This window comes from Oryza brachyantha, chromosome 7 (genome assembly GCF_000231095.2).
Source record: "Oryza brachyantha chromosome 7, ObraRS2, whole genome shotgun sequence".
Classification (NCBI taxonomy): domain Eukaryota; kingdom Viridiplantae; phylum Streptophyta; class Magnoliopsida; order Poales; family Poaceae; genus Oryza; species Oryza brachyantha.
The window spans coordinates 12959390-12987186 of NC_023169.2; the positions used below are offsets into that span (position 1 = coordinate 12959390).

The 27797-nt window shown below is 40.8% G+C and overlaps 3 protein-coding genes across 3 annotated transcripts; all 3 read left to right on the forward strand.

Moving 5' to 3' along the window:
• The first annotated feature begins 7775 nt into the window (after window positions 1-7775).
• Window positions 7776-9591, forward strand: LOC102700727 (F-box protein At5g07610-like). The gene is made up of 3 exons (XM_015839522.1): window positions 7776-8021; window positions 8221-8696; window positions 8756-9591. Exons 2-3 carry the CDS (start codon window positions 8244-8246, stop codon window positions 9236-9238), a joined length of 936 nt encoding a protein of 311 aa, XP_015695008.1. The 5' UTR covers window positions 7776-8021; window positions 8221-8243; the 3' UTR covers window positions 9239-9591.
• A 4245-nt stretch (window positions 9592-13836) lies between these two features.
• Window positions 13837-15310, forward strand: LOC102701010 (protein FAR1-RELATED SEQUENCE 5-like). The gene is made up of 3 exons (XM_015839175.2): window positions 13837-14280; window positions 14528-14668; window positions 14753-15310. Exons 1-3 carry the CDS (start codon window positions 13837-13839, stop codon window positions 15308-15310), a joined length of 1143 nt encoding a protein of 380 aa, XP_015694661.2.
• A 6825-nt stretch (window positions 15311-22135) lies between these two features.
• On the forward strand, window positions 22136-27758 carry LOC102701564 (cysteine-rich receptor-like protein kinase 10; the record flags this gene model as incomplete). The annotated part of the gene is made up of 7 exons (XM_015839176.2): window positions 22136-22922; window positions 23723-23833; window positions 23948-24138; window positions 24271-24481; window positions 25087-25324; window positions 26420-26570; window positions 27017-27758. Coding segments are annotated over 7 exons (2061 nt in total), but the record flags the coding sequence as incomplete, so codon positions are not given.
• Between the last annotated feature and the right edge of the window lie 39 nt (window positions 27759-27797).

Below are 27797 nucleotides of genomic sequence, written 5' to 3' on the forward strand. Positions count from 1 at the left end.
AACTGCGGATACCGCACGGCAACTACAAAAACCGTGATGAATTTAAATCCAAAAAAATTGAATTTAAACTCGCGCGGTTTTCACGGCTTACCACGTGGTTTGCCGTGGTAACCACGGTAACTACTTGCTGGAACAACACATGAGAACGGCGGTTACCGTGGCTTCCCGCGTGGTTTTTTAGCCGAAACGTGGTTACCGCGAGGAGACCACGGGTGTGATGTCAAATGCAAAAAAAACTTTAAAAAATCTAAAAAAATACATGAAAAATAGAAAAATATTTTGTGACTATATTTATAACATAGGAAAAATAGGACATGTTATAGGGAAAACAAGAAAAGTTTTACATGATATTTTCTAAATTCTTAATATTGCAGCATACAAACATACACTGTCATATCACCTTTCATCAAATAATTCATACCAATAACTTCATTTTGATTGATGCGTCACAACTATACCTACTATCCATTATTACTTATAAAACTATTATGTGTACTAAGATGCATGTATAATTTTTCTCTATACATATTTTCCATATATCCATCGTTATATATTTATATTTCAACATTATGTACCCTAGTGTCTAGTGTAAGTAATAATGACCCAACACAAAATATTGTTGACCATCTTCCTATGAAATATTACTTGCAATAGGCTATTTTTTAATTTTTGTTTCCCGAAATACTCGTTTATGATTTTTAGTTACGTCGGGAATATATTTTTTCATTTTCTTTGACAAAACTACACTATATATCAACATATACAACATATATTTTTTTCATTAAATTTTCTCAAATTTTTTAAATTCTCCTAAAATTTAAACTCGGTTACAGCGGCTTACTGAAGCCGTGCCTCCGCGGAGGACGCGGTTAACCGTGGTAACGTAAACCCTGTTCGACCTCTAGTCTCCTAGGTAGAAAAGGAGGATAGCAAACACTTAGCCACCAAAGCATTTGTGACTAATTAATTACATACGTTATACATATATATCAAACTGCGGTTCAATTCAAGAATTCCCAATTCATTTGAAAAATTCCAAACGTGTGCTACACTTTTGTAGTTTGCCCCTTGCGGAAAGGACCTAAATGAAACGTTCACCATGTCACTGTTGCCGGCCGTCCCTCACGGCCGAGCGGCCGTTTGCCACGTCACCTTCCGTCCTCCTGGAGGGCGGCAGGAGGTTAGTTTTGTGGTTTTTTAAAATTCAAAAAATTCGTGCTAAACAATATATATATATATATATATATATATATATATATATATATATATATATATATATATATATATATATATATATATATATATATATATATATATATATATATATATATATATATAACACGAGACCAATCCTATCTGCACATGCACAGGGGTTGAAGAGTAACAGTAACCGAACAACAAAACCTGTTAGCGGAAATAAAATATACCTCTAATATAGATAAAGTTTGTTGTCAGTCTATATGTTGCCTTGCTGCCGAAAACCACCCACAAGAAAGAATGCAACTTTGACAAAACTGTTAAATATAGATTAACTTTGATAATATATTAAGACGTGTCTATAAAGTGTATACAAAACACTCTGCTCCCTCTCAAAAGTAAGCCCTACATGGCTAGCGTTTCTACCTTACAAAAGTTCTATTTTTATGGACTCAAGTATCAACCTATCTTAAATTTATACTTATATTGTCCCACTAGAACTCAATGCCATGTATTCCAAACCAATTACTTCCTCCATATTTTTTTTATGATACCGTTAATTTTTATATTTATATGTGATCATTCATCTTATTTAAAAAATTTATCCAAATATACAAAATTATATATCATACTTAAAATTCTCATAATAATAAATCAAATTATAATAAAATAATTAATAATTATATAATTTTTTGAAATAAGATAAATGGTGAAACGTAAATATAAAAGTCAATATATCTTATAAAAAACATAGAGAGAGTTTTAATTATAATAGCAAAACGTACAGATAACCATCGGTACATCAGCTGTACTGTGGACTCCTTTGCACGTACCAACGCGTACGCGTCCACGTTCAGGCTGAATCCTGCTCGATTTCCTGCGAGTGCCTCCTGTAGTGTGTCGCTGATACGGTCCTGTGTACATACATACGAATGTCCAACTCCTGATTATACCCTAACGACCGGCCACCGTACGTACACGGATAGCCTTCGGCCTTGAGTCCACACGTACATGTGTTGCATGTTGACTCCGGTCAACAGTACTAGAACATAGCACACTGTAGCACCATATATGCGCTCCAATGTTTCTCGATCCGTTCTTCAATTTTCTGCACGACTTTTGCTGCACTTGCACACATAATTACGTGAAACCCGTTATAAAGGGGTGATTTTTTTTTAGAAAAAAATAATCCATGTAAAATACTTATATATACATATTATTAGTGGTTTAAAAGTCAAGGCTGGAAACCAAAGTACGATGGAAAAAACATCTAAAATCTACTCTAAATTTAAGATTAAAAATTTAAATTTTAGCTTTCAAGCATAAACATAAGGTTAACAGATTAAAATCTTCTTGTAGAAGATGTAAGAGTGCAATATGTTACCATCAATTTCATTATTATTACATTAAGACACTATTGGGTAAGGGGTAATTGTTTGGCTTTATTTATAAAAAAGTCAAACGACATATTTGGAAGTAAAAAATAATTTATGAATAAAAATTTTATTTACGTTGTGAGATATCTATATTAGGGGTATCTGTAGACTACATGTATACATACGGTCATAGGGATACCGAATAGAAATATGTACTGGATCGACTGGGAGTTCGGTAACTGATGGATTACATACCGTAAAAGTATCGGGTTAGACCGTATCCTAGAATAGACCTCTAAGTCTATTCCCCGCTATATAACGGGGTACGTGGCACTCCTAAGAGAAGACAGAGGACACGCGATCATACATAACCAAATACAACCTTAGCAGGAGTAGTTATTATCTCATTAGCTGAGAGCATGAACATGAGTAACCTCTGCCTTTATCCTAACCATCGACTACACCGTCTTTTAGCCATCCTATAGTTTATTGCTAACCCAGATCATCGACATACGTATTTTTAGTGATTTAAAAGCTAAGGCTGAAAAATAAACTTAGATGAAAAAACTCTAAAATCAACTCTAAATTTAAAGTGAAAATTTTAAATTTTGGCTTATAACAGAAACAGAAGTGAGAAAATTAGTGTGCATGATGAGGGTGGTATTATATACTTTTATCTTTGGGATTATAGAATATTGGCCTACCAACTTGAAAAGGCACTAATTATAGCCGATATAATGCCTAGAGTTAACTTGATCTGTGCCATTGCAATTATACATATTTAGATAAATGTTATTATAATTTGTCTATTCGTAACCATGTCACTCAAATTTTATAAAATTAAAACCATGCTATTGTCATCATGTTTTTTATTTTTTTTCTCATTTACAAGTGGGATCCATCCATCGAATTCATCTTCTTCCCCTCTTCACTTTTCCCACCCCTCTCTCTCTCTCCACCGGTGGACTTGCACAGGCAGATAGCACAGTCGAAGGAGTCCTTGCCATCCACGCCGCCGCTGCCACCCACGCAGTCGAGCGAGTCCTTGCTGCTCGAGCGGCGGCTGGCACATCAAGTTGCTCATTTTTCACGTCCCGGCGCAAATTAAGAATCAAACAAGAACATATCCAAACCAAAAAAAGACTGCCATTATACACTCTACGATCTAAAGCTCGAATTTTTCTAAAGACACGATATAATCTTGCTGTGATGAGCTAGGGGCAGGAGAAGGATCTTGGCATGGCAGCCCCTGCCAACGAGCCGCTGTAGATTCGTCTGCAGAAGGACAAACGACAAGAGCTGAGATGGTGGCGACGGAAGAAAAGAAAAGAGCAGTAGCAGTTGCACATTCAGGGGAAGGGAAGCTTCATGTCTCAAGGCCCGTTCGATTGTGCCGCCTGCCCATGTGAGTTTGCCGGTGGAAAGAGGGGGAATGTAAAGATGGGAGAGAAGAAGATGAATATGACAGCTGGGCCTCACATGTTGATAAGGAAAGAGATGAAAAACGTGACGACGATGACATGATTTTAATTTTATAAAATTTAAATATCATATCTATATACAGACGATGAATTGTAATGGCATTTCTCTGAATAAGTATAGTTACAATGGCAGAATCAAATTAACCCTTCGATTTAAGCCTAGTGTTCATAGCCTTCGACTGGGATTGAACCTATTAACCCAAGGCCTGACAATCCTTGTGATTTGTGAACAAAAGGATTCTTTTGCTTTTGCTTTTGCTTTTGCTTTGTTACTAAATTAACTTTACCAAGATTTGATATATCAATGTTACACAAAATTTAGTAGTGGGCTGTCTACCTTAGAGGCTAATTTGGTAGTTTTTGAAGAGAGAACTTTTGATACTACTATGGTGGTTTGGGAAAGATGGACTTATTTTTAGTCCCTGTCACATCGGATGTTTGGACATTAATTTAGAGTATTAAACATAAACTAATTACAAAACTCATTTCATAATTTAGACTAATTCGCGAGACGTATGTATTGAGCCTAATTAATCCATAATTAGTCTATGTGATGCTACAGTAAATATTTACTAATTATGGATTAATTAGGCTTAAAAATTTGTCTCACGGATTAGCTCTCATTTTATGAAATTGGTTTTTTATTAGTCTATGTTTAATACTTTAAATTAGTGTCTAAACATCCGACGTGACATGTACTAAAAAATTTTAGCACCATCTAGACACCCGTAAATTTTCGGTAGGGTGACAAACCAAATAGGAGTACAATCTTACTATTGTTACCCTTGTTAGAAAATTACTCCATCCAGTTTGATAATTCTTATTATTTTAGGACAACGATACAATCTTCTAAATTTATATTTGATCGTGATTTTTAATTAAATATATACTACAAATAAATATTTATTTTTATTAAAATATACATTATGACTAAGTTATATATGTCTTAGTAATTCCAAACTATATATTTTAGAGAGAAATTTAACTTTTTGCCACTCTTACGAGTGGCCAAAACAGATTTGCCACCATAGTCTATGATATGTGGGCCCTCATAACGCTACGACAGGTGGATCCAGTGGCAAATCAGTTATGAGAATCCGTAAGAGTGAAAAAAAAAGTTAAAAGCCCCTATTTTAGAAGTTATTACTCACTCTGTTTCATCATGTAAGATATTTGATTTTTTTGGTTGCAATGTCTAATCATTTGTCTTATTCAAAAAAATTATGGAAATATCATTTATTTTGCTTGTGACTTACTTTATTATCGAAAGAACTTTAAGAATAACTTATCATATTTATATTTATATAAAATTTTTGAATAAGACGAATAGTCAAACGTTAAAAAAATCATACATCTTGCCTTATGAAATGTAGTAGTAACAATTACTCTCTCCATTTCATAATATAAGACATAACCACTTTTTACTTTATCCCATAATATAAGGCGTGCATGTGAATATGTATTAACTAGCACATTTTTTATCATTAAAACATTCAATCAGATTACATGCATGCATACATGCAAGGTAGAACTCTTTGTTGGTTTTTAGGTTAATGGTGGTTATGGCTTATATTATGGAATGGAGGGAGTATCTTACACGAGAAGAATCATGAAACGGGAAGGAGCGGTAACCCAGAAAGCATTGGAGAAATTTAACAAAATACCACTCCTATGGAGTGGCTTTAACAAAATGACACCCTCTACTGAGCTCTTATAAAAATACCACCCTCCTTCTCTGACTCTTAACAAAATGCCACTCTCAGGTATTTGAAGAGTATTCTGATTTTTTTAGCATAAAAAATACCCGAAAAGTATAAATTACCCCTCTTCTGTTCTGAATAGATCGTGGCTTCTCTCTGGAGTAGATCGAACTCCTCCCCACACCACACCGAGACACACCGACTCGAGGCCGACGCCGAGCCAGCGCCGCCGATCTGCCACCGCCACCGCCGTCTTCTCCCGCCGGGGACGCCGCTTCCCCCGGCCTCCGCGCCCACTCGGCCTCGGCGGCCGACCTCCGCGCCCCGGCGACTCCACCAGTACATCGTCGTGCCCCCTCCAGACGCCACCTCCTCGTCCGGCGTTGCGCCGGCCCCCCTCAGTCGCCGGGTCCCCTGCAGCCGCCGCCCCGTCCCCCCTGCAGCCGCCGCCACGCATGGTTGAGATTGATTTTTGTTGATTATTAGTGTTGGGAGATATCATGTGATGATGAATGAGATGGTTGATTTTGATTTTTGATGATTATTGTTGTTGGGAGATATACTATGCGATGTATTTGTTATTACATGATGATGATGAATGCCTGGGATTTTTTTGTGTTTGCAATTCAGTTCAATGGCTGTTTTTTTGTGTTTGCAAATCAGTTCAATGCATGCTGCTGCTTGAGAATTAATTTTTTGCTCTCTGTTGCTGTCCTGGACAGACCGGATAGACCAGAAAAAGGGGTTGCATGGTTTTAAATAGAGCAAGGTATTTTTGTACTTTCACAAATTATTTTGGATGAAAAAAACAAAATACCCTTTAAATACGAAGAATTTAACTATTTGCCACTATAAGAAATGACATCTCTTCGAATACCATCTTTACAACTGTCATTACACAATTGCCATTGGATCCGATGAGAAACGTTCTTAACTATTTGCCATTTCTGCCACATGGACGAGCGCATGCAATATCTATTTTACCCTTATGGGTCTCGCAAGTTACGGACTTACCTCATCTCTCCATTATTTTTCCTCCATTGCCGACGAACTCTTCTCGTTGACGTCGTCGTGGACGCCGGTGAGGCCTAGCATCGGTGACGCCCCTCCCTCCATGCCGTCGGATCCGCCGCCCAGCTCTAGGGAAGCGTCGACGATGCCCCTCCGCGCATGTCGCCCGCCGTTCGGCGCCGGCGACGTCCCTCCGTGCACGTCGCCCGCCGCCGGCGAGGCCCCTCTGCCCACGCCGCCGGATCCATCGCCTCGCGCCCGCGACGCCCATCCATCGCCTCGCGCCCGCGACGCCCCTCCCCCCACGTCGTCGGATCCGCCGCCCAGCTCTAGCGAAGTGCCGACGACGCCCCGCCGCGCACGTCGCCCGCCGCCTGGTGCCGGCGAGGACCCTCCGCCCACCTCGCGCCCGCGACGCCCCTCCCCCACGTCGCTGGATCCGCCGCCCAGCGCCGACGAAGCGTTGACGACACCCTCCGCCCACGCTGCTGGATCCACCGCCCGGCGCCGGCGAGGCCTCTCCGACCATGCCGCTGGATCCACTGCCCGGCGCCGGCGAGGCCTCTCCGACCATGCCGCCGGATCCACCGCCTCGCGCCGGCGACGCCCCTCCCCCACGCCGCTGGATCCACCGCCCACGCCGCCGGATAAGCGCCTCGTGCCAACGATGGCCCTCCCCCACGCCGCTCGATCCGCCGCCCTTCGCCGGCGAAGCGCCGGTGACACCCTCCGCCCACACCGTCGGATCCGCTGCCGACCTTGCCGAGCTCCTCCTCCCGTAGTACCACGGTGGCATGCCACGGAGGCAGAAAATGGCAAATAGTTAAGAATGTTTCTCCCTCCGATGGCAACTGTGTAAGGATAATTTTAAAGATGGTATTTAAAGAGATGTCATTCAAATAGTTAAACTCCCTTCAAATACTCGAGAGTGGCATTTTGTTAAGAAATGGATGGCATTTTTATAAGAACTCAGTAGAGGGTGGCATTTTGTTAAAGCCACTCCTATTGAAGTGGCATTTTGTTAAATTTCTCGAAAGCATGGGGGGCATCTAGGGTTGCGTCGCCGCCGCTTCTAGCTCCTCCCCTGTGACCGGCGGCCGCACGGTGGCCTGCGCAATGGATGCACTCTACCGGCGAGGGCGCTAAGGTTGCCGGCCAGTGCGACGAGCTCCACGGCACCTCACGGGGGCTGCCGACGCTGAGCTAATCTGCTTCGTGCTGCCTCCCAGTCCCAGCTAAGCTGCCTGCCTTGATCTGTAGGTTCCCAATCGATCGCTTATCTAGTTCTCCGATTAGTTCGTTTGGCCGCTGGATTGACGAACCCATTACGCTGATTTGTTGCCTGCATTTTGTTTCTCTGCCATTTTTGAAGTTTTGTTGGAGTAATCCCCATCTGCTCACTGTTCACCTGATCGATCTGCTCTTGCCGGCGAATCCCCCCTTTACGGATTGCAGGCTGACGATCTCCGCGCGGGCCGATGGAGAATCTCTACGGCAGGCGGCGGAACCCGGCGGCCAGCCTCACCTACGAGCTCGTCGTCGAGATCGTCCGCCGCCTCCCCATCCGCTCGGTGTGCCAATTCAAGTGCGTCTGCCGGTCCTGGCGCAGACTCATCGCCGACCACGAGCACCGCAAGAAGCTGCCGCAGACGCTATCCGGCTTCTTCTACAGAAGCGTCAACGTCGAGCGCTGTCCTGAATCGGCGCACCACTTCACCAACGTCACCGGGAAAGGGGTTCCTCTCATCTACCCGTCCTTCTCCTTCCTGCCCAGGTGCGACGACGTCATCGTCTTGGACTGCTGCAATGGCCTCTTGCTCTGCCGCTGCTCCCAGTCTGATGGGGCCAGGCCGTTCCACTATGCCGTGTGCAATCCTGCGACCAAGGAATGGGTCATGTTGCCAGATGCCAACCACGATGAGAACCAGGCAATGTTGCTGAATACCAAGTTGGCAGGTCCCGAGTGTGCTGAACCAGGCAATCCTGCGACCAAGGAATGGGTCATGTTGCCTGCTTATGTTTTGATCCAGCCATCTCGTCGCATTTCCATGTGCTTGAGTATGTCGAAGATGAAAATGAATCCGTCGTAGGGGTGGAGATCTATTCGTCGGAAACTGGATTGTGGAGCCTCCTTGAAAGTGGATGGCCTGATGACACTGTTATTCGTAATTCAGTCAATGGGAGAAGCGTTTTCCTTAATGGTTTTCTGCATTCTGTCACACCTTTTGATATTGCGGTGGTTGACATGGAGGGCAAGAAATGGCGGACAATTCCTTTACCGGATCGTGATGGTGATGTTTTCGTAATTCATCAAGCTCAGGGTCACCTATGTGCTTTTGTTGATCTAGCTGATGGCTCCAAACTGTCAGTTTGGATTCTTGAAGACTATGATACAGATAATTGGATCTTAAAACGTACCGTTAGGTCATTGGACTTATTTGGAATTGAGGAATATCAATTAGGCTATGACTAGAGCTAGGAATTGGGCCATGCTTTCCTGGGCCGGCCCAAAGCACGATGGTTTGGCACGACAGAAAGCACGGCACGGTCCAACACGAATTGGGTCGGGCAAGGCACGGCATGACCACGGGTCGAGCTTGGGCCTGGAACACAAACACGTTGGGCAGCACGACACGATACGGTCATTAGGCCAGGCTTGGGCCGACACGATCTAAAAGAGGCACGAAACATTCACGTCAGGCTAATTTTCTTTGTGGACCATGCTTTCACAATAGGTCGATTTTATTTCTAGGACATTGGTTATGTTAATGCTATATTCATGTTTTACTCGACATGTCTGTTTCACGGACAATGCCACGTACTTATACAGACGCAATCACTTTGTCGATATTACGATTCCTCTAATTCGGTGCTTCGACACGATACGATATTGGTGGCTTAATGCCTTTGATGAATGGATCACCGTAATATGATATGACAATACGACAATAGACTAGATAACCTGTACTGGGCCGTACTTGGGCCGGCACGGCGCAAACAGTCACGATATGCTTTTGGGCTGGGCTTGAGCCGTGGCATCACCCTCGCGTGCCGGCACGGTGAGCAAATCGGACCGGACCGGCACGATTGATTTTGGCACGAAGCACAATGGTTCGGGCCGTGCCTAGCAAGTTGATGGCATATGAGATGGATCGCAAGGAAGTGCGTGTTATACGGACTCTCGGTCTCGGACATGAGTCCTGCCTGCCATTTCTACCATATGTTCCACTGTTCTCCGAGTCTTTAGCTGTTGGGGCTAATGTCCCAAATGCATAGGTCAGGCTCCACTTTTGTTACTGCAAAAACATATTATTGCCCTAAGGAGAATCAGGCATCGAGTAGATCAGCCATTCTCTAATATGAATTATGTAGTTCTCTTTTATTTTACTTGGCTGATGCCTCTTTCTTTGTGTTGTTTTGAAGACTACTGTCAAATTACAGAGTAGATGGTAGGTGAGCTGGCCTTTTGGAAGGTATGTCCTGTAGTTCTGAAGGTTATGCCTTGTTTTATTCCACTGGTGTTTACACTATGCTAGTTAAGCTTCATGTCATGTGTTAACACTGAGAGGTCTTTTGACTGTATGAGCTGAACTGGAAAGCAAGCGCGGCTTTGCCGCGTGCAAATGGGTTAGATTTATTGAGTCTATTATATATTTTTTTCAAGTTGTTCACTGTAAATGGAGTTCTAAAATATCAAATAAAAGCTTATCTGATTTCTATGATCTCTACAGGGGTCTAAAACTCGCCTATAACATTCAAACAATATGTGTTTATAGGGATTGAAAAGTGACTGAAAAATAAAATATGATGAAAAATACCCTAAAATCAACTTTAAAATTAAGATTATAACTTTAAATTTGACTTATAAGCATAAACCCAAACGATACTGTAAGGGTGATAGTGATTCGTCATTAACCTTTTTAATATGTATTCTCTTCTCAATCAATCACAATCTCTATTTAATCATTCTCAATTGCTTTCTTAATATGTGTTAAGGCACCTACTTTATTAATATTTGTGTCAAGTTCCAAATAAATTAGTGATGTTCCAATCATTTTCATCCAATTTAGCTTGTCCTAAATAAGTTCATTTCTAAATAATAATTACATTTAATTTTATAAAAGTAAGAAATAAGTATATCAGAAAAAGTAATTATAGTAAGATAATTGTGTTGAATTTGATTAAACAATGAATATATTAGTGTTTTAGCCTTTATTTATAGGTGCATAAGTTTGCTATATATATTCTATATAATATATTTAAGTGATGTTTCAACAGGTCTTGTGGGCCATCTGTCCCTCAAAATTTATTAATTCACTTTCACCTACACACTGCAGCTCAGTGTATTACTGGTAGCAGTGCACTGCAGTCTCTAGAAAGAACATGAAAGCACCGGAAATAAGAAAGAAGAAGCGGTGGTGGTAGCAGCAGCAGCAAGCAAATCCGACAGGCTCACAGGCTAGAAGCGAAAGCTTGATTTTTACCGTGCCACGTGGCATGCTTGTTTGTCCGAGAATTTACACGTAATTCGTATATACAGATAACTAATGTTTTGGAAGTTGGAACATATGTACTGTCATGATTTCCTTTTTTTTTTCCATTTCTTTTCTGTAATACCCGTCTATGTTGCAACCTTGGAGCTTACCGTCTCTTTGATCATTTTGACTTGTTTTTGTTTGGTGATTGACTTGAATATTGCTTCCATGATCCTTACTATTTAGAGAATTCAAACAAAGAACGTATGCAAAGATGCACCAGCAAGAGATTGCACAATATATAATTCTAACAATCAAACACCGTCGTCGTCTGTTCGCTTCTGCTTATGTTTATTGGCCAATTTTGAATTTTGTAGTTGGTTTTGTAGCTTTTTTATTGTAGTTTATTTTTCAGCCTTAACTTTTAGATCAATAAATATATATATATATATATATATATGAAAATTAGATCCTACTACCAGGTGTAGCTACTCCCTTTACGTTCATGATGAAAAATACTTTCATAGATGTTTCTGCTCTCACCCAACAGAAAGTATAGACAATGTTAAATCTCATATGAATGATACAATTATATGTATACAGTTTATACTTTCTGTTCGAAGAGAGCAGAAATATGTATGGAGGTGTTTCTGTACCTTAGACGTGAAGAGAGTAGCTACACCTGTTAGTAGGATAGAGGCTTATATATATATATATATATATATATATATATATATATATATATATATATATATATATATATATATATATATATATATATATATATATATATATATATATATATATATATACTATCCTACTACCAGGAGTAACTACTCCTACACTAAGCATGTGACACCTATCAGCTAGAGTTTACCGTATAACGGGTATTGGGTTTTAGTGCAATCATAGAAGAAAAAAAAGAATCCACCGAATGTTGCAGAAAAAAAAACAGACCGATCAACTCGCTCTGCATGCATGCAAGCCCGTGAGACTAGCTAGGAAGTTATTTCGCAATGGCGGCAGAAGTCGATTTCGACAGCAACAAATCATTTGTCGACGGTGTGGTCAAGCAGAAACATTCGGTGGGCGGAAGTGGAGAATGATGTAGCAGAGACCAGCAGTGCGAGGAGGCGAGCCATGGGAGAAAGGTGAACCCATGTCAATTATTCCGCTGGATAGGTAATTAGATACACCCACTTTCTCTTAATTAATGCAATACGGTGTCGATGTCCCTAACATAACTGTCTTTTCTGTAGAAATGAGAACATGAATCATCAAAGCTGCCAGAGTCTGGAGGATGCAGTCGCCGAACCCGTAGAAATGTAATTAAATACTTTCACCTTCTTGTAGTTAATAATATATGGTAATATTTGCTCTGAAAGAACTATATATGTTGTGGTTTTAATTTTTCGAAGGGTTGTATTCGACAGGGAGAAAGAGAATGATCAGATTCCAATTTCATATCGAGATCATGCAATTTTGGTGCCAACGGTTGGTCAAACCTTTGAAGATGAATCTGACGGATATGCATTCTACAATTTGTATGCTAGATTCTATGGTTTTGGTATCAGGAGATCTAAGTGCAGGTATAAGGAGGGAGGAATGAAGTCAATGCAGGAGTTTTGCTGCATCCGTCAGGTAATTTTCGTAGTTACCTTCGTCAGTTCCATATCATCTTTAAAATTAAGTGCAGAAAATTTAGGGGAAATCATTTGATTATACAGTGTAGCATTTTTCATGGTTTTCTTATTATAGTTAGATTCATTAAGGAATTATAGTTGACATGTATGTAGGGGAGAGACAAGTCTGTCATTGGGAACCCAACTAGGATTGGTTGTAGGCCTATGCTTAGGATTAATCGATCCTCTGAAAATCAAAATTGGAGGGTTTCTGCATTCACTAGTGAGCATAACCATGTGATGAAACGGGACTTGAGGCATACCTAACAATTCAGATTTCATAATTTCATTGCTGAAGGTACAAAGAGGAGCATAGAAGAGATGGTAGATTCAGGGATGGCACCTACAGCTATGTATGGCTTGGTTTCTGCAATGCACGGAGGTCCATCGTTAACACCCTTCACAAAGAGATCAATGACAAGAATGGCCTATGCCATCTGAAGAGATGAGAGTAGCAAGGACGTGCAGAAGACACTAAATCATTTCAGAGAAATGCAATGCCGTAGCAAGAATTTCTTTTACAACATTCAGGTAGATGGGGCTTCAAGGATCAAAAACATTTTTTGGTGTCATTCCCTGTCTAGGATAAATTTTGAGCATTTTGATGATGCTATCACTTTTGATACCGGACTAATAGGTACAACATGCCATTTGGAATATTTGTTGGAGTGAATAACCATTTCCAGACATCAATTTTTGGATGTGCTCTGTTGAGGGAAGAAACAGTTGAAGCGTTCAAATGGCTTTTCCAAACTTTTACAGAGGCAATGCATGGGAATACACCATCAGCGATTCTAATAGGTGCAATATATGTTTGTATTCTTCTGTAAGTTTCAATGTAAAGTTTCATCAATGTTTCTGCATTTTCTAATAAGCAATAATCTATAATTGTACTTTTAGATAATTGCCATCAAATGGAGGTAGCAATCAGAGAAGTGTGGCCAAAATCGATCGATAGAGTTTGCAAGTGGCATGTACTGAAGAATGCAAAAGAGAACCTAGGGAACATTTACAGTAAGAGAAACAAGTTCAAAGAGGAGTTTCTTAAGGTTTTGAATGAACCCCAATCAATAGAAGAGTTTTTGAGGGCTTGGTCAGATTTAGTGCAGAAGTATAACCTAGAGTCCAGTGTTTACCTGCGTCGAATGTGGGACATGAAAGAACGTTGGGCTCCTGCTTATTTCAGGGGACATTTTTTTGCTAGAATGTCAACTACGCAAAGAAGTGAGAGCATGAATCATGTTCTGAAGAAGTACATCAAACCTTCGTCTTCACTCAATGGTTTTTCTAGAAGGTATGAGAATTTCTTCAATGATAGGATTCAAGAGGAAGATGCCGAGGAGCATGACACCTTCAATGTAAGTTTTTTTTTCACAAACTTGTTGTAAGTTAAACCAGTGAAATTGTATTGCCTCATACTTCTATTCTAATAAGCAAACTTAATTGATGAATGTTTAGGAGAAGGTATCAACGTTAACTACCTCTCCCTTTGAGAAGCATGCATCTACGGTGTACACCAGGGGAGCGTTTTCTAGGTTCAAGGAACAATTCAAGAAAAGTTTTTCATATATGGTGAACCAAACTACCGATGATCGTGTTCTGCAGCTAATACATATTGGTGATGAAGCCTTGGAAAGTTGGGGTGGTAAAATGTTTGAAGTTCAGGTTGACATGGCTACACAGGAAATGTTATGTGGTTGCAAAATTTTCGAGCACTTGGGAATCCTTTGCTCCCATATTATTAGAGTAAGTTTGAACCATTTAAACAAAAAAATATATAAATATAATACATGTAAGATGTACTGCCTCAATACTTTTTGATTTTTGCAGGTTATGGTGCAGTATGGCTTCACAGAAATTCCTCATAGATACATTATGAAGAGGTGGACAAAGGATGCTAGAAACATAATTCCAAAGCATTTGGAAGAGTACTACCTGGAGGATAAGGAGGCAGCAACATCAAGAACATATAGGAGCACTGTCCTTCACAAATCTGCACTTGATGTGTTAAGGTTTGGTGGTGCTAGTGCAGAAACTTATGAGAAGACGGTAGAAGTTTTGAGTAAGCTACTTGGTGAATTAAAGGTGATGTCTACTTCACAAGCTGAAAATAAGTCTGACGGTGGTTGTTGTGGGAGAAGGGTAGGAAAGAAACCAATTATTGACATGTCTTCGAGTGATGACAGCTTCGAAGCAGAGAATGGAACATCTAACCACACCGAAGAGGAAGAGTCTGGAGATGATAAATTCGAAGAACAAGGCATGACTAAAGCTAATGAAAACGACATACTCCCACTAAAAATAGAAGAGGTTGAGGTCGACCGAAGAGTACCAGACTCAAGTCAATGGGGGAAACTGTTAGCAAGGCAAAGAAGAAGAGAAAGATAGTAATTGACAACAGGTCAGTTGAGGAAACAAAGCAAAAAAGGTACTGCAAGCTTTGTGGTCAAAATGGGCACAATAGAACTACATGTGGTCGTGAGTCTACGTACAAGAGGATGTAGGAAATATGATGAATTAACTCTAGAACAAAGAAATTATCTGTTGTACATAGAATGGAGTTGTCTCTGCTAATTGTTAGAGCAGAAAAACCTATTAGGATGTTTATGTCTCTGTGCTGAAATTGATGAAATGTTGAGACACGTCTGGTATTTGCTATCCTGGCAAACTAAGAATCAGTTCTGTAGTTATATGAGCTTTAATCTCCACATGAAACAACATGTACAACAATGTTCACGGATGCAATACTTGTTTGTACTAACTAGGTACTGTCAAGTGGTCTATCAATTAAAAAGAAGGAAACCTGTGCGAGCATTATCTGTCATTACTTAAGTTCAGATCTGCTATTTGTTGGAGCAGAAATAACTGTGTAGATGTTTCTGCTTATTTTCCTCGTTTTGGTAGCATCGCATAGCTCCAGCTAATTAAGATTTTGGGCAGTTCGAATTCATCCTAACTAACCCATCAGTAATATGAAAATAGATGTCAGAGAAGGAAAGAAATGAAATGCAACATACTAGGCCACCACCATTCCAACTAAATCACCACTAGTCCCTTTGCTTATTGCTGTACATGGAGCAGAAATGATTATGGGCAGAAAATGCTTGTTTTTGCTAATTGCATGGAGTAGAAATATTTATTTAGATTGTTCTGTTTGTGCAGAAGAACATATGCGTGATTACAATACCAGAGTCTGTATATAAAAGCAGTAAACACCGATGGTAAGTTATTGCTTGACTTACTTATATTCTACAATAAATTTAAAATTTTAAAACAAACAAAGATTGAGACCATTAGGCTTCTTTATTGTAGTTTGCTAGCATTATTTGATTAAATCCTCTTAGATAATTTTAGGCATTGAATGACGAAGTCTGGCAGGATGGCCTCGTTATTCTTGAACGACAACAAGTTGATTAGAAAATCCTTTCGAAGCTTAGTTGGATCCTGATATTACCCAAAAGAATTTTGTGTTAGGAAAAAAGGATTAAACCGAGAATTAGAAGATTACAAATGATTAAAAAAACACTCACAGATAAGGGGGGATTGACAAGGCGTGATCCATCCCAATTTCTCATGTAGTTGAGCACATGAAAAGCGCAATCCAGCCTTATACTTTGTCATGTTAGTGTCCATTTAAAAATATAAATGCATATGCTCTTATTAAAATAAGGATTCTGCATGACAACCTGTTTTGTATGGCTGGGATGGTGGAAGGACACTCTGTATCCCAACTTGGAATGTCTTCATCCCAATCAGGAAATGCAAGCCTCATACAATCCTTCAGAGCCTTTGCAATGTGAAATTTTGTTTTAGAGTGTCTTTCTGCTGTATCATGGGTTTTTTTTATTTTCATCTCTCAATGGATCGAGAATGCATAGCTTCCGGTTTTCCAAATCAAAAGCATAGAGAGAATAGTGCATAGGTTGCAGAAGAGGGATGAAAATCTGAAAATTACCGATAGAAGAGCTAGTTTGTTAGTATACATATTTATAACTGGAATTCTAGATGTTTTGAGCTACAGATGTAAGACATACAAATTTACAATTAGGCACATCGTATGGTATCAAAGAGTCATCTTTGAAATATGGGATATGATCCTCTGTGTTCCATAGGTCATCACCGGCAGTTGCATACATCTACGTTCAAGGGTTCAGGGTTGTATATTAGAAAACGTGGATAGCTAAATAAGGTGAGAGCGACAGCAGCAACTTATTGCAAAATCCTGGTTTACAAAATGCCTCCAACCGACAAAATCTGTCCATCCAAATCTATGTACCTCATCAGCAGCTAAAACTTGAACAGCAATATTGAATGTTTCATCTTCCATTTGCAAATCTAGCCTTACTTCTTGCTGGATATCATGTACGCTTAGAGACATTGGCACAGGCTGAGAGATGTGCACCCAGATTTTCCTGTTATATGCGACAACTTTAGTAATCAAGGTGATGAAAGAGGAAAAATGGTGACAGTAAGCATAACTAAAGTTACTTAAGTGATTCTGCTTCCGATATCGAGGTTGCGTATTTGAACAAATCATCAATTGCTTTCAGGTCGTGCTTGACAAATGTATGTTGCTTGCACATAAATGGGGATTTCACTTTCTGACTTGGTTTGACCAGCCTCCTTGGTCGATCTAATAAGATATCGGAAGGACCACCGATAATTCTCCTCTTGGATTTAGGTGGTAATTTTGTACATGCATACTCCTCACGCATGAAAATCCTTGCCCCACTGATCTCTTTTAACATAGAGTGTGGTGAGCAACTGATGTGTTTTGATGCATGATGCCCTAATGTGAGACAGAAGGATTGTAGCGAGAAGATTTGAAATGTGAAAGATTAAAAACTAAACTATATTTCTTGTATTCGTACCTCCTTTTTGTGAAATCGGAGTAACATGCAAAACAAACTGGTCTCCTAATTTTTCAAGGTCTTGTCCAATCTTGGCGGTTGATTGATCTATCTTGTTTTCCTCGATGGATTTTACTCTCTGCATTTCATCAATTTCTGCTTTCTCACAGACACCCCCAAAGTTGGAGGTTTCGTGCCCTGGGGTACATTCTACCACTTCTGCTTCATTGATGTCTTGAGACAAGCCTAGATCAAAGCTCGGGGGTTCGAAGTCCATCCCAGGGTTGTAGCTTCGACTCGCCTTAGGTACCTAAAAGAAATTGCGACAATTCAAAATCATACTAAAAACAACTCAAATTCTTAAATTATATAGATTCAATTGCACCTCTGTTGCATCCATGAGCCATGCATGGCTTTGGTTTACCTCACGATGGTTACGCAACTAACAACAAAATAAATACAATGGGTTGAACTGTCAGCAAATCAGAAATATCAAAATAAAGACAATTCTTATATTCTACTACATTTTACCTTTGTCTTCCCATATATAGGTAAAGGTTTTCGGTTCTTGAGAACTACATCCTTTTCAATGAACTATACTACCATGGAATCACTGTAAGAAGCAATCCGGGGAAACTACCATTCATGGGAGTGTCCTTCCCGAAATCCAGATTGTCTAGGTAAAATAACTGAGTAGTAAAAAAATAATACAATGAGAACATGGATAATTAATATAGAAACTAAAACAAAGTATAAAAGCACGAAAATAATACATCAATCCTATCTACGGATGGAGAATGGTGTTGTGTCTATTATTGTAAACAAACCTGAGGCAGGATAATGCAACCGTTGATGTAGATGAATCTTGTGTTGCAATGTTGCCGCTGCATCTTTAATCTCATCCAATACAAAGCTCGCCCAGTTGTATTCATGAATGTTGTCTACATCAAGCAAAGGCTTCATCTACCTTATTGAGATGTGATTGTTTGCAGAACGGGGAGCCAAGAATTTTGTGACAACAAAGATTACAAATGCTGTCTTGAATACAATCTGTTCGTGCACAGTCATCTTCCTATTAAAACTTTTTGACAAAACCTTCTCAACATCTAGAATGGTTAAACCATCAAAAGAATCCTTCTGAAAAATATGGCTAATATACTCCTTCACATCAGTAACCTGATTTTTTATTGCAGGCCAAATCTGCTTTCGTCCACATGGGATTCCCAACACTAGGCTGACATCCTCACACGTCATATGCAGTTCATGCCTTGTTCTAGCAAACAGAGTGCACCTTGTTGGGTCAAGCTTCGATAGAAACCATGCCCCAAATTGCTTGTTCAGTTTAGTCAGCCTCATGCTCAACAAACCATCAAAACACATCTCCATCACAAGTTCCTTTTGCTGTTCTCCAAGCTCCAGAAACAAATCAAAAGTATTGGCAGGAGAACATCTGGTGTAAATTTTTTCTTGGTCTGATTTTTTCCCCTTGATTCTGCTGGTTTTTCTTTTGGTGTTTGAATATCTAGTAACATGAGGCTTGCTCTGATACATCTTCTTGGCTCTAGCAGCATGGAGGGCTCTAGTGAAAACAGAACTAGAACCACCACCCCTTGCATCTTTGCCGCCATGGCCGACGCCGGCGTCTGACACATTTCCATGTCCTCCTGGACTACAAAAGAGCTGCAAACACAACAATAGAAAACTTAAAAATTTGCGACAAGACAAACTTTTTGTAGCTAAAACTGTGCAAGAACACAAGAAAATAAAATAAAGATGTATAAGAGAAGACAAACAAAATCCCAACCGGCATGGGGGTGGGGCTTTCGTGGCAAAGCAGCCGTTTGGGCGGAGCAGGTCGCCGGCAAGAAGCCCATGCGGGAGCGTCCACCGTGGGTTCGTACTGACAGCGGCGGAGCAGGGGGATGCGAAGGGATCGTGATGGCAGCGGCGGAGCAAGATGAGCAGCGACGATCTTTTCTACAAAAAAAAATGCCAAACAAAGAAGAGGTGGGGGCTTCCATGTCGAAGCAGTCGTTCCAGCGGAGCAGGTTCGCCTGCGAGAAGCCCATGCGGGAGCGTCGACCGCGGGTTCGTACTGACAGTGGCGGAGCAGGGAGAGGGGAAGGGATCGTGATGGCAGCGGCGGAGAAAGATTAGCAGCGACGTTCTGTTCCTGCAAAAAAAAAAGGGAGCGAACAAAGAGAACAATCTGGAGAAAAAAGAGGAACAGCAACAAGCGAATAAAACGGAGCAGCAACGATCTTTTGTATTTTGATATTTTCTGATTTCCATCCGGAGCAAACACATGATATTGGATCCAAACCCAATAATCAAACCCAATAATGGTGAGAGTAACTACCCATTAGTAGTATCTAATATTCCTATATATATATATATATATATAGAGGAAGCCTCTATCCTACTACCAGGTGTAGCTATATATATATATATATATATATATATATATATATATATATATATATATAGAGGAAGCCTCTATCCTACTACCAGGTGTAGCTATATATATATATATATATATATATATATATATATATATATATATATATATAGGAAGTCTCTATCCTACTACCAGATGTAGCTACTCGCTTTACGTCTAAGGTGCAGAAACACCTCTATACATACATACATACATATATATATATATAAAATAAATTATTTTTGGTTTACAAATATGCCATTGAAAAAGCCAAAAGATTGCCCCAAAGATAACAGAGATTGGTAGCCAAAAAATGTTACAACTATTCAACGCTGGCTTGCTCTGATGGGCACCCATCTTGAATTTCCTAATTGCCTGCTGTAAACCATGATAATAATTACCAAACCTGCAACTATTTTGATCCTTCTGTAAGTTCCAGCATGTATAAATCAGATTGAAATAAAAAGATGTACTGCTTTTCAATCATCTCCGTTCTAAATACTTATCAAGTGGCTAAGCCTTCTTAAAATCATTTATGTTGAGAAGCCATTGACATTAGACCTGGTTGTTACATCCAATTCTCCCCTTTATTGCATACTTGATTTAAGAAAGAGCTCTGGAAAATAATAGGCTTGACGATTTATCTCTTCTCTCATGTAACCACTTTGCGCAATTTTCTCTAATTTGACCATGGAAAGCCAGGCAAATTTGCCGTGTGCCCTATAATTGCATTATGTAGGCTAATTTAGCAAAATATTCCCCATCTACTGTCCATTTTCCAAAGAGTTTTTTTTTACCATTTTCAAAAAGTACCTGAGGTAAAAAAAATAGTAAAACATTCTTTTTGAAAGGTTTTGTTTTTGAAACATTCTAACATCTTGAGGTAAATTGTATCTCAATGCATTAAATTTTTATGCTGAAAAATATGATATATAGATGTACTTTTTCAAAAACGGTAAAAAAAAACTCTTTCCAAGCGATTATGCCTCCGTTCCTTTGCACTGGGCCAGACGGTGATGTCCTCTGTTGAAAACAGTTGCACTGGGCCAGACGGTGATGTCCTCTGTTGAAATCATTCAACAAGTAGTATACTGTGTAATGTCATGGTAAGGTCAAAGAACGGCTAGTGTGGCGAGCGCAATCAAACGCGTCATCGGACAATAACCTAAATGCGACCATTAGATTAACCATCATCATCATCATCTGCATCGTTCCAGTTTGCAGTGCTCGCCGGCGTTCACACCCCTACAGGCTACAGGGGTTCTTCAGATTGTTTCCCTTTCTTCCAATTTTCTACCGTTTTAACTTCCAAAAATGCAGCTGCAGTTCATTGCACCGTGATGCACGTACTGATGCTTATCTGCAGCACTCATCACAGATAAGTCTCGTGTAAGGGCATTGGCACCATTGAGCCCTTGATGATTGCTGACGCGAGCCTGTAACTGTTTACAGATAACCAGGACGTATGTACGTCAGGCTAAGAACAACAGAAATTTAATTGCGTCCGCCAACATTCGACGAGTTGATCATAGAAAAAATATGCAGTGCAGACCACGCGGTACAGATGTTTATTTCATATTATCATCTACCAGGTTCTGCAGCAACATCGAATCTTCAGTTGAGGCCAATCTACGAGTCAATTTTCAGCACAACAATTCGGTTTCAGAAGAAGGTAAAAGCAAATATATTCAGCAACAAAGCAGCAGCCTGATGATTTGACTAATCCAACAAAAATAATAATCAGGGGCGAAATTCCATCTTGCCAGCCAACCACCATCTTCAAGCCCTTTGACTTAAGAGCCATAAAACTATGGAGAAGCCGAGAAAGAAGCAGTAATCTTCTCTTCTTCCATTCGTAAGCAATCAGAGAGAACCGCCGCCATGTTGTGGGCTGCACGTTTCCTCCTCTTCCTCTTCTTGTGCTCGCCGCTCGCCGTCGCCGTCACCGGCGCCTACACGGAGTACTCGTGCAATGGCACCTTCGGCAACTACACGGCGGGCAGCGGCTTCGGGCGCAACCTGGAGGTTCTTGCCGTGGAGCTCCCCGCCAGCGCGTCGTCGTCCCGGTCGCTGTTCGCGTCGGCGGCCGTCGGCGCCACGCCGGACAGGGTGTTCGGGCTGGCGCTCTGCCGCGGCGACATGAGGGACGCCGGCGCGTGCTCTGCCTGCGTCTCCGGCGCGTTCCAGCGGCTGCGCGCGCTCTGCGGCTGGGACAGGGACGCGACCTACTACCACGACCTCTGCGTCCTCCGCTACTCCGGCGACGACTTCCTGTCGCGCCCCGACGACAACTCGCCGGTGATCAACGCCCTGGACGTGAACGCGTCGACCTACTTCGGGTGGGACGGCCGGAACGCGACGACGCGGAGCTTCTTCCTCTCGCTGGTGGGCACCCTCTTCGGCGAGATGGCCATGTACGGCTCCTACAACTCCTCCGTGCGCCGCTACGCCAGCGCCGTCATGTTCGTCAACCCGCAGCTGCCGACGGTGTACGGCCTGGCGCAGTGCACGCCGGACCTCTCGCCGGCGCAGTGCTGGCACTGCTTCCAGGGCCTCCAGGAGCAGAACCGGCAGTGGTATGACGGCCGGCAGGGCGGCCGCATCCTCGGCGTCCGGTGCAACTTCCGGTACGAGAGCTACCAGTTCTACGCCGGCACGCCGGACGTCAGGATTGGGCTGCAAGACGCCGCACCCTCACCAACCGGAAGCAATGGTAAGGCATCCACGACCATTTCTTCTACGAACAAATTATTCAAAATAAAAATAGTACATTGGTTATCATTGTTGTTGTTATAAATATTAAGCCTTTAAATACATTTGCTGTTTTCCAAATTATTGCACCTTAGATTAAATTAACAATCCATATCAATTATGTGTTGACAATTATTAATTACATTTATATAATATGGAAGTAACCCTTATTTAATAATTTTAAAATTTGAAAATATTAGATCTTACAAAAACTAAAACTGAAGAGTACTGCATGATGTCATATTTCATTTAACTAGTCCTCTAGTTTCCATATTGTAAGATTTTACAGCTGTCAGATTTATCCATTAATCAATGCATACAGTTTGTATACATGTATAATTTTATTGATATCCATAGGACTAAAAAGTGTTATACTGTGGAAGGAGGGATTAGTATTTAACAAAAATCTACAGTTGTAATAAATATAATATAAGTATTCAATAGTTAGATTTTCCGGAGTACATAACTAGTGGAGTATTAAGTTATAGATATATAGATTTACTACATAAATTTATTTGACCTGGAAGACTAATCATATTATTATTATTATTGATGTCATTTTTGTTTGAGCTGGAAGACTAATCATATTATTATTATTATTGATGTCATTTTTGTTTGAGCTGGAAGACTAATCATATTATTATTATTAATGTCATTTTGTTTGTGAGCTCATAAGACGGTGGTGTGCGCTCTCAGCCCACTAATTTTTTTTCTACAACAATCACTGCATTATCACTACTAATTTTCTTCATTGTTATGCAGGAACCAACCATAGGAAGACCTTAATTATCGTTCTGTGCGTGTCAATCACGGTGTTCTGTCTTATGCTGGCCGGCTGCTTTATACTGACGAAAAGACTGAGAAAAGGAGATGGTAACACCATGGCGCTAATCCTCCCCCCAAAAAATCAAACATCATTTTCTCCCTCCATTCCAGCATCACAAGTGCTCAATTAACCACAGCAATGCCCGAATTTCTTCATCACAGGGAAGACGAACCGGCAGCTGGAAGCACATTCCAGGAACAGCTCCAAGACAGAGGAGGCACTGAAGCTCTGGAGGATCGAGGAGAGCAGCACCGATTTCACGCTCTACGCCTTCTACGACCTGGCCGCTGCCACTGACAACTTCTCTGAAGATCACAGGCTCGGCAGGGGTGGATTTGGACCTGTCTACAAGGCAAGCCGGATCATGGATTTGGATACCGATATTTTGCCTCCAATTTTGACATTTGCATCCAATCTTGACGAAAATGCGAGTGGTTGATGCTAACCTGCGTGATTTTATTTTTGCGTGCCATCTTTTCTTCAGGGTGAGTTGTCTGATGGGTCTGAGATAGCCGTGAAGAGGCTGGCGGCGCAGTCGGGGCAGGGCCTGAAGGAGTTCAAGAACGAGATCCAGCTCATCGCGAAGCTGCAGCACACCAACCTCGTGAGGCTCGTGGGATGCTGCGTCCAGGAGGAGGAGAAGATGCTGGTCTACGAGTACATGCCCAACAGAAGCCTCGACTTCTTCATTTTCGGTACGATATATTCTCTCTATTCTTGCATAAAGCATTGTTATATAAACACAAACAGTTACAACATCAAAGTTGTACTTGTACACCTACACGTAGTTATGTTTCAAAAGATGTTTCATGAATATGATACTACCTTTGTTTTATAATGTAATGTAAGAAGTTTAAATTTTTTTGGTTATAACGTTTGATCATTCGTTTTATTTAAAAATTTACTCCACAGTATCGATACAGAAAAATGACAAGTCGTGCTTAAAGTTTTTTTCATAATAAAGTAAGTCGCAAGCAAAATAAATAATATTTTTATAATTTTTTAAATAAGACAAATAATTAAACATTGCATGCATAAAAGTTAAACATCTTGTATTATGAAATAGAGGGAATTATGAAATAGAGGGAGTATTAGGAAAAAAAACAAATGAAAATGCAGAGTCTATCGACGTCAAGTAAAAAAAAAAAAGAGAAAAGGCGAAATTGTAGACCACTTAACTCATCGGAGCAAACGTGTCAAAAGAACGTGTTACCGTCAAACGTTTTACTGATCCCTCAATCTATCTACTAATCTATTTTTACTCCGTCGTTTTCGTATGCATAACAAAATGCATGCGTAGACCAGGAGCAAGGGCCGCGGCTGGACTGGAAGAAGCGGCTGCACATCATCGAGGGCGTGGCGCAGGGGCTGCTCTACCTGCACAAGCACTCCCGCGTGCGCATCATCCACCGCGACCTCAAGGCCAGCAACATACTGCTGGACAGGGACCTCAACCCCAAGATCTCCGACTTCGGCATGGCCAGGATCTTCGTCTCCAACATGACCGAGGCCAACACCAACAGAGTCGTCGGCACCTAGTAAGAATAACATAATACAACCCCGTCCCTAAATATTTGACCCCGTTGATTTTTTTATGAACATTTGACTATTCGTCTTCTTTAAATTTTTTATCAATATATAAAGCTACTTATATGCATAAAAGTATATTTAACAATAAATAAAATGATATAAAAATAATTAATAATTATGTAAATTTTTTGAATAAGACAAATAGTCAAACATATATAAAAAAAAGTTAACGGTGTCAAACATTTAAGGAAAGAGAGAGTATATTTTTGTTTAAGTACTTTTAGAAAAATATTGATACGTACTAGATTTTACAGTAAATAATTTAATAGTTTTGTCAAATTTTGCACTAGCAAATATGCAAACTCCTAGTACCATACAAAACTAAAAAATTTATAGATAATGAAGATGATATATAGCGTAGTATTATATATGTTTGGTAATAGACCATTTTTAAGAGAGATTTGTTTCAGTCCAAGTATCTCGTGATACCAAATCATTTCTGATCGTTGGATCTAACATTGCATATCCTACTCAACTACATCCAATGGTGGAAAATGATTTGGTACCTCCAGGTACCGGTATCTCGAAATACTTTTTTTTAGACCGGAGTAAATCTCTTTACACTAAATTTTTTGGTATCTCAATGTACATTTCAAGGTACTATAATAGCAAGCGAACTATAGAGATAGAGATTTACTTCTCCAATAAAAACTAACAAAAAGTATCTCAAGGTACCGGTACCTCGTGGTACCAAGTCATTTATAATCGTTGGATCTAATAATACATATCCTACTCAGCTAGATCCAATGTTAAGAAATGATTTGGTACCTCGAGTTATCGGTACCTCGAGATACTTTTGTTGGACCGGAGCAAATCTCATAGAGATATATTTATTATGGAACGGATATACCGGTACTTGTATATAGCAGTACTTGTATACTCGTATTGATTATTAGCATGTCAACGGGCCAGCGGGGCAAAATTAATTAAGCTATGGTGATGCTCTCTTCAGGTGTTTTGTACTGTCTTTTACAAGATAAAGGTCGAGTGTATTTTGTACTTAACAGATGGGTATTAATTGTTCCGGTGGTTTACGTACGCAGTGGATACATGGCTCCAGAGTACGCGTCGGAGGGCATCTTCTCGGTCAAGTCCGACGTGTTCAGCTTCGGCGTGCTGCTGCTCGAGATCGTCAGCGGCAAGAGGAACAGCGGCCACCAGCACTACGGCGAATTCGTCAACCTCCTCGGATTCGTACGTTGCCTCGCCTTCTTTTGGTTATCTCCTCGCTGAAAATAACGACATTATTACTGTACCATCCTACGACCAATTTTTTTTTTTGTGTTTTCTTAATCGAAACCGTACTTGTCGCGTTCGTGGAATTTAAATACGGAGCATGCGGCTTATCCGTTACGGTTTATCAATTATGTCAACGGTTTCACATCTAGCTTGACCTGCATCAGCAAGATGATTTTACATCACTAACAAGGACAGATAAAATGGTCAATCGATTTGATGTATTTTTTTTGTGTTCCTTTACTTCTCTATCTTTTCACTTTTTCTATAAGTCAAAAATTAAATTTTCAAACTTAAATTTATAATTAATTTTAGAGTTTTCATAGTAGTTTATAAGCTATTTTCGTCAACAAATATATCATTTTATTTAAAAAAATTGAAATAATCACCCTCTTAATTTGCAGGCGTGGCAGCTGTGGAGAGAAGGGAGAGAGTGCGAGCTGATCGACCCGACGCTGGGCGAAAGCAACGGTGCGGCGGCGGGTGCGGCGGCGGCGACGGCGGCGATCGCGCGGTGCGTGAAGGTGGCGCTGCTGTGCGTGCAGGACAACGCCACGGACCGGCCGGCGATGACGGACGTGGCGGCGATGCTGGGCAGCGACGGCGTCCCGCTGCCGGACCCGCTGCCGCCGCCGCACTACCAGCTGAGGGTCTCCAGCGACTACGGCGCCGACGACGTCGCCGGCGACGGCGACCGGCGGTCGCGGTGGCGGTTCACCGACTCGTGCAGCACCAACAACGACGTCACCATCACCACCATCGAGGAAGGCAGATAGCGAGACATAACACACATCCGTCGACCATTACACGTTCTCTCCCCCCTCCCTTCACATTGGGCCGTCCTTTTCGTGACCGATCACACACAAACACAAACACTATTCCGTGTGTGAATGTGCACACGGATTTCTGCCCTCCACATGGACACGGGGCATACACATCGATCTACAGTTCGTTGCATGGTTGCATCACTGTATGTACGGTATGGATGCTACGTTGTTGTTCGTACAGAGAAACGCAGTAATGGGTACCACTGGAGCCAAAGAGCTTGTTGCTGTACTATCATGCAAGGGAGAGTACAGTGTTATTGATGAACGAAAAAAGCGTCATCTAAAAAGGAGGAGTGATTGTTGGTTTTTTTATGAACATATTTACGCAATGTACTATATTTTTCAGTGTAAAAATTCA

Bases quoted from the DNA above. Each gene is read 5' to 3' on its own strand.
- LOC102700727 (XM_015839522.1), top strand. From the start codon at position 8,244: ATGGAGAATCTCTACGGCAGGCGGCGGAACCCGGCGGCCAGCCTCACC. The intron at 8,697-8,755 runs ATGTTGCTGAAT...CAATCCTGCGAC, and splicing joins ACCACGATGAGAACCAGGCA to CAAGGAATGGGTCATGTTGC.
- LOC102701010 (XM_015839175.2), top strand. From the start codon at position 13,837: ATGGAGGTAGCAATCAGAGAAGTGTGGCCAAAATCGATCGATAGAGTT. The intron at 14,281-14,527 runs GTAAGTTTTTTT...CGTGTTCTGCAG, and splicing joins AGGAGCATGACACCTTCAAT to CTAATACATATTGGTGATGA. The intron at 14,669-14,752 runs GTAAGTTTGAAC...TGATTTTTGCAG, and splicing joins TTTGCTCCCATATTATTAGA to GTTATGGTGCAGTATGGCTT.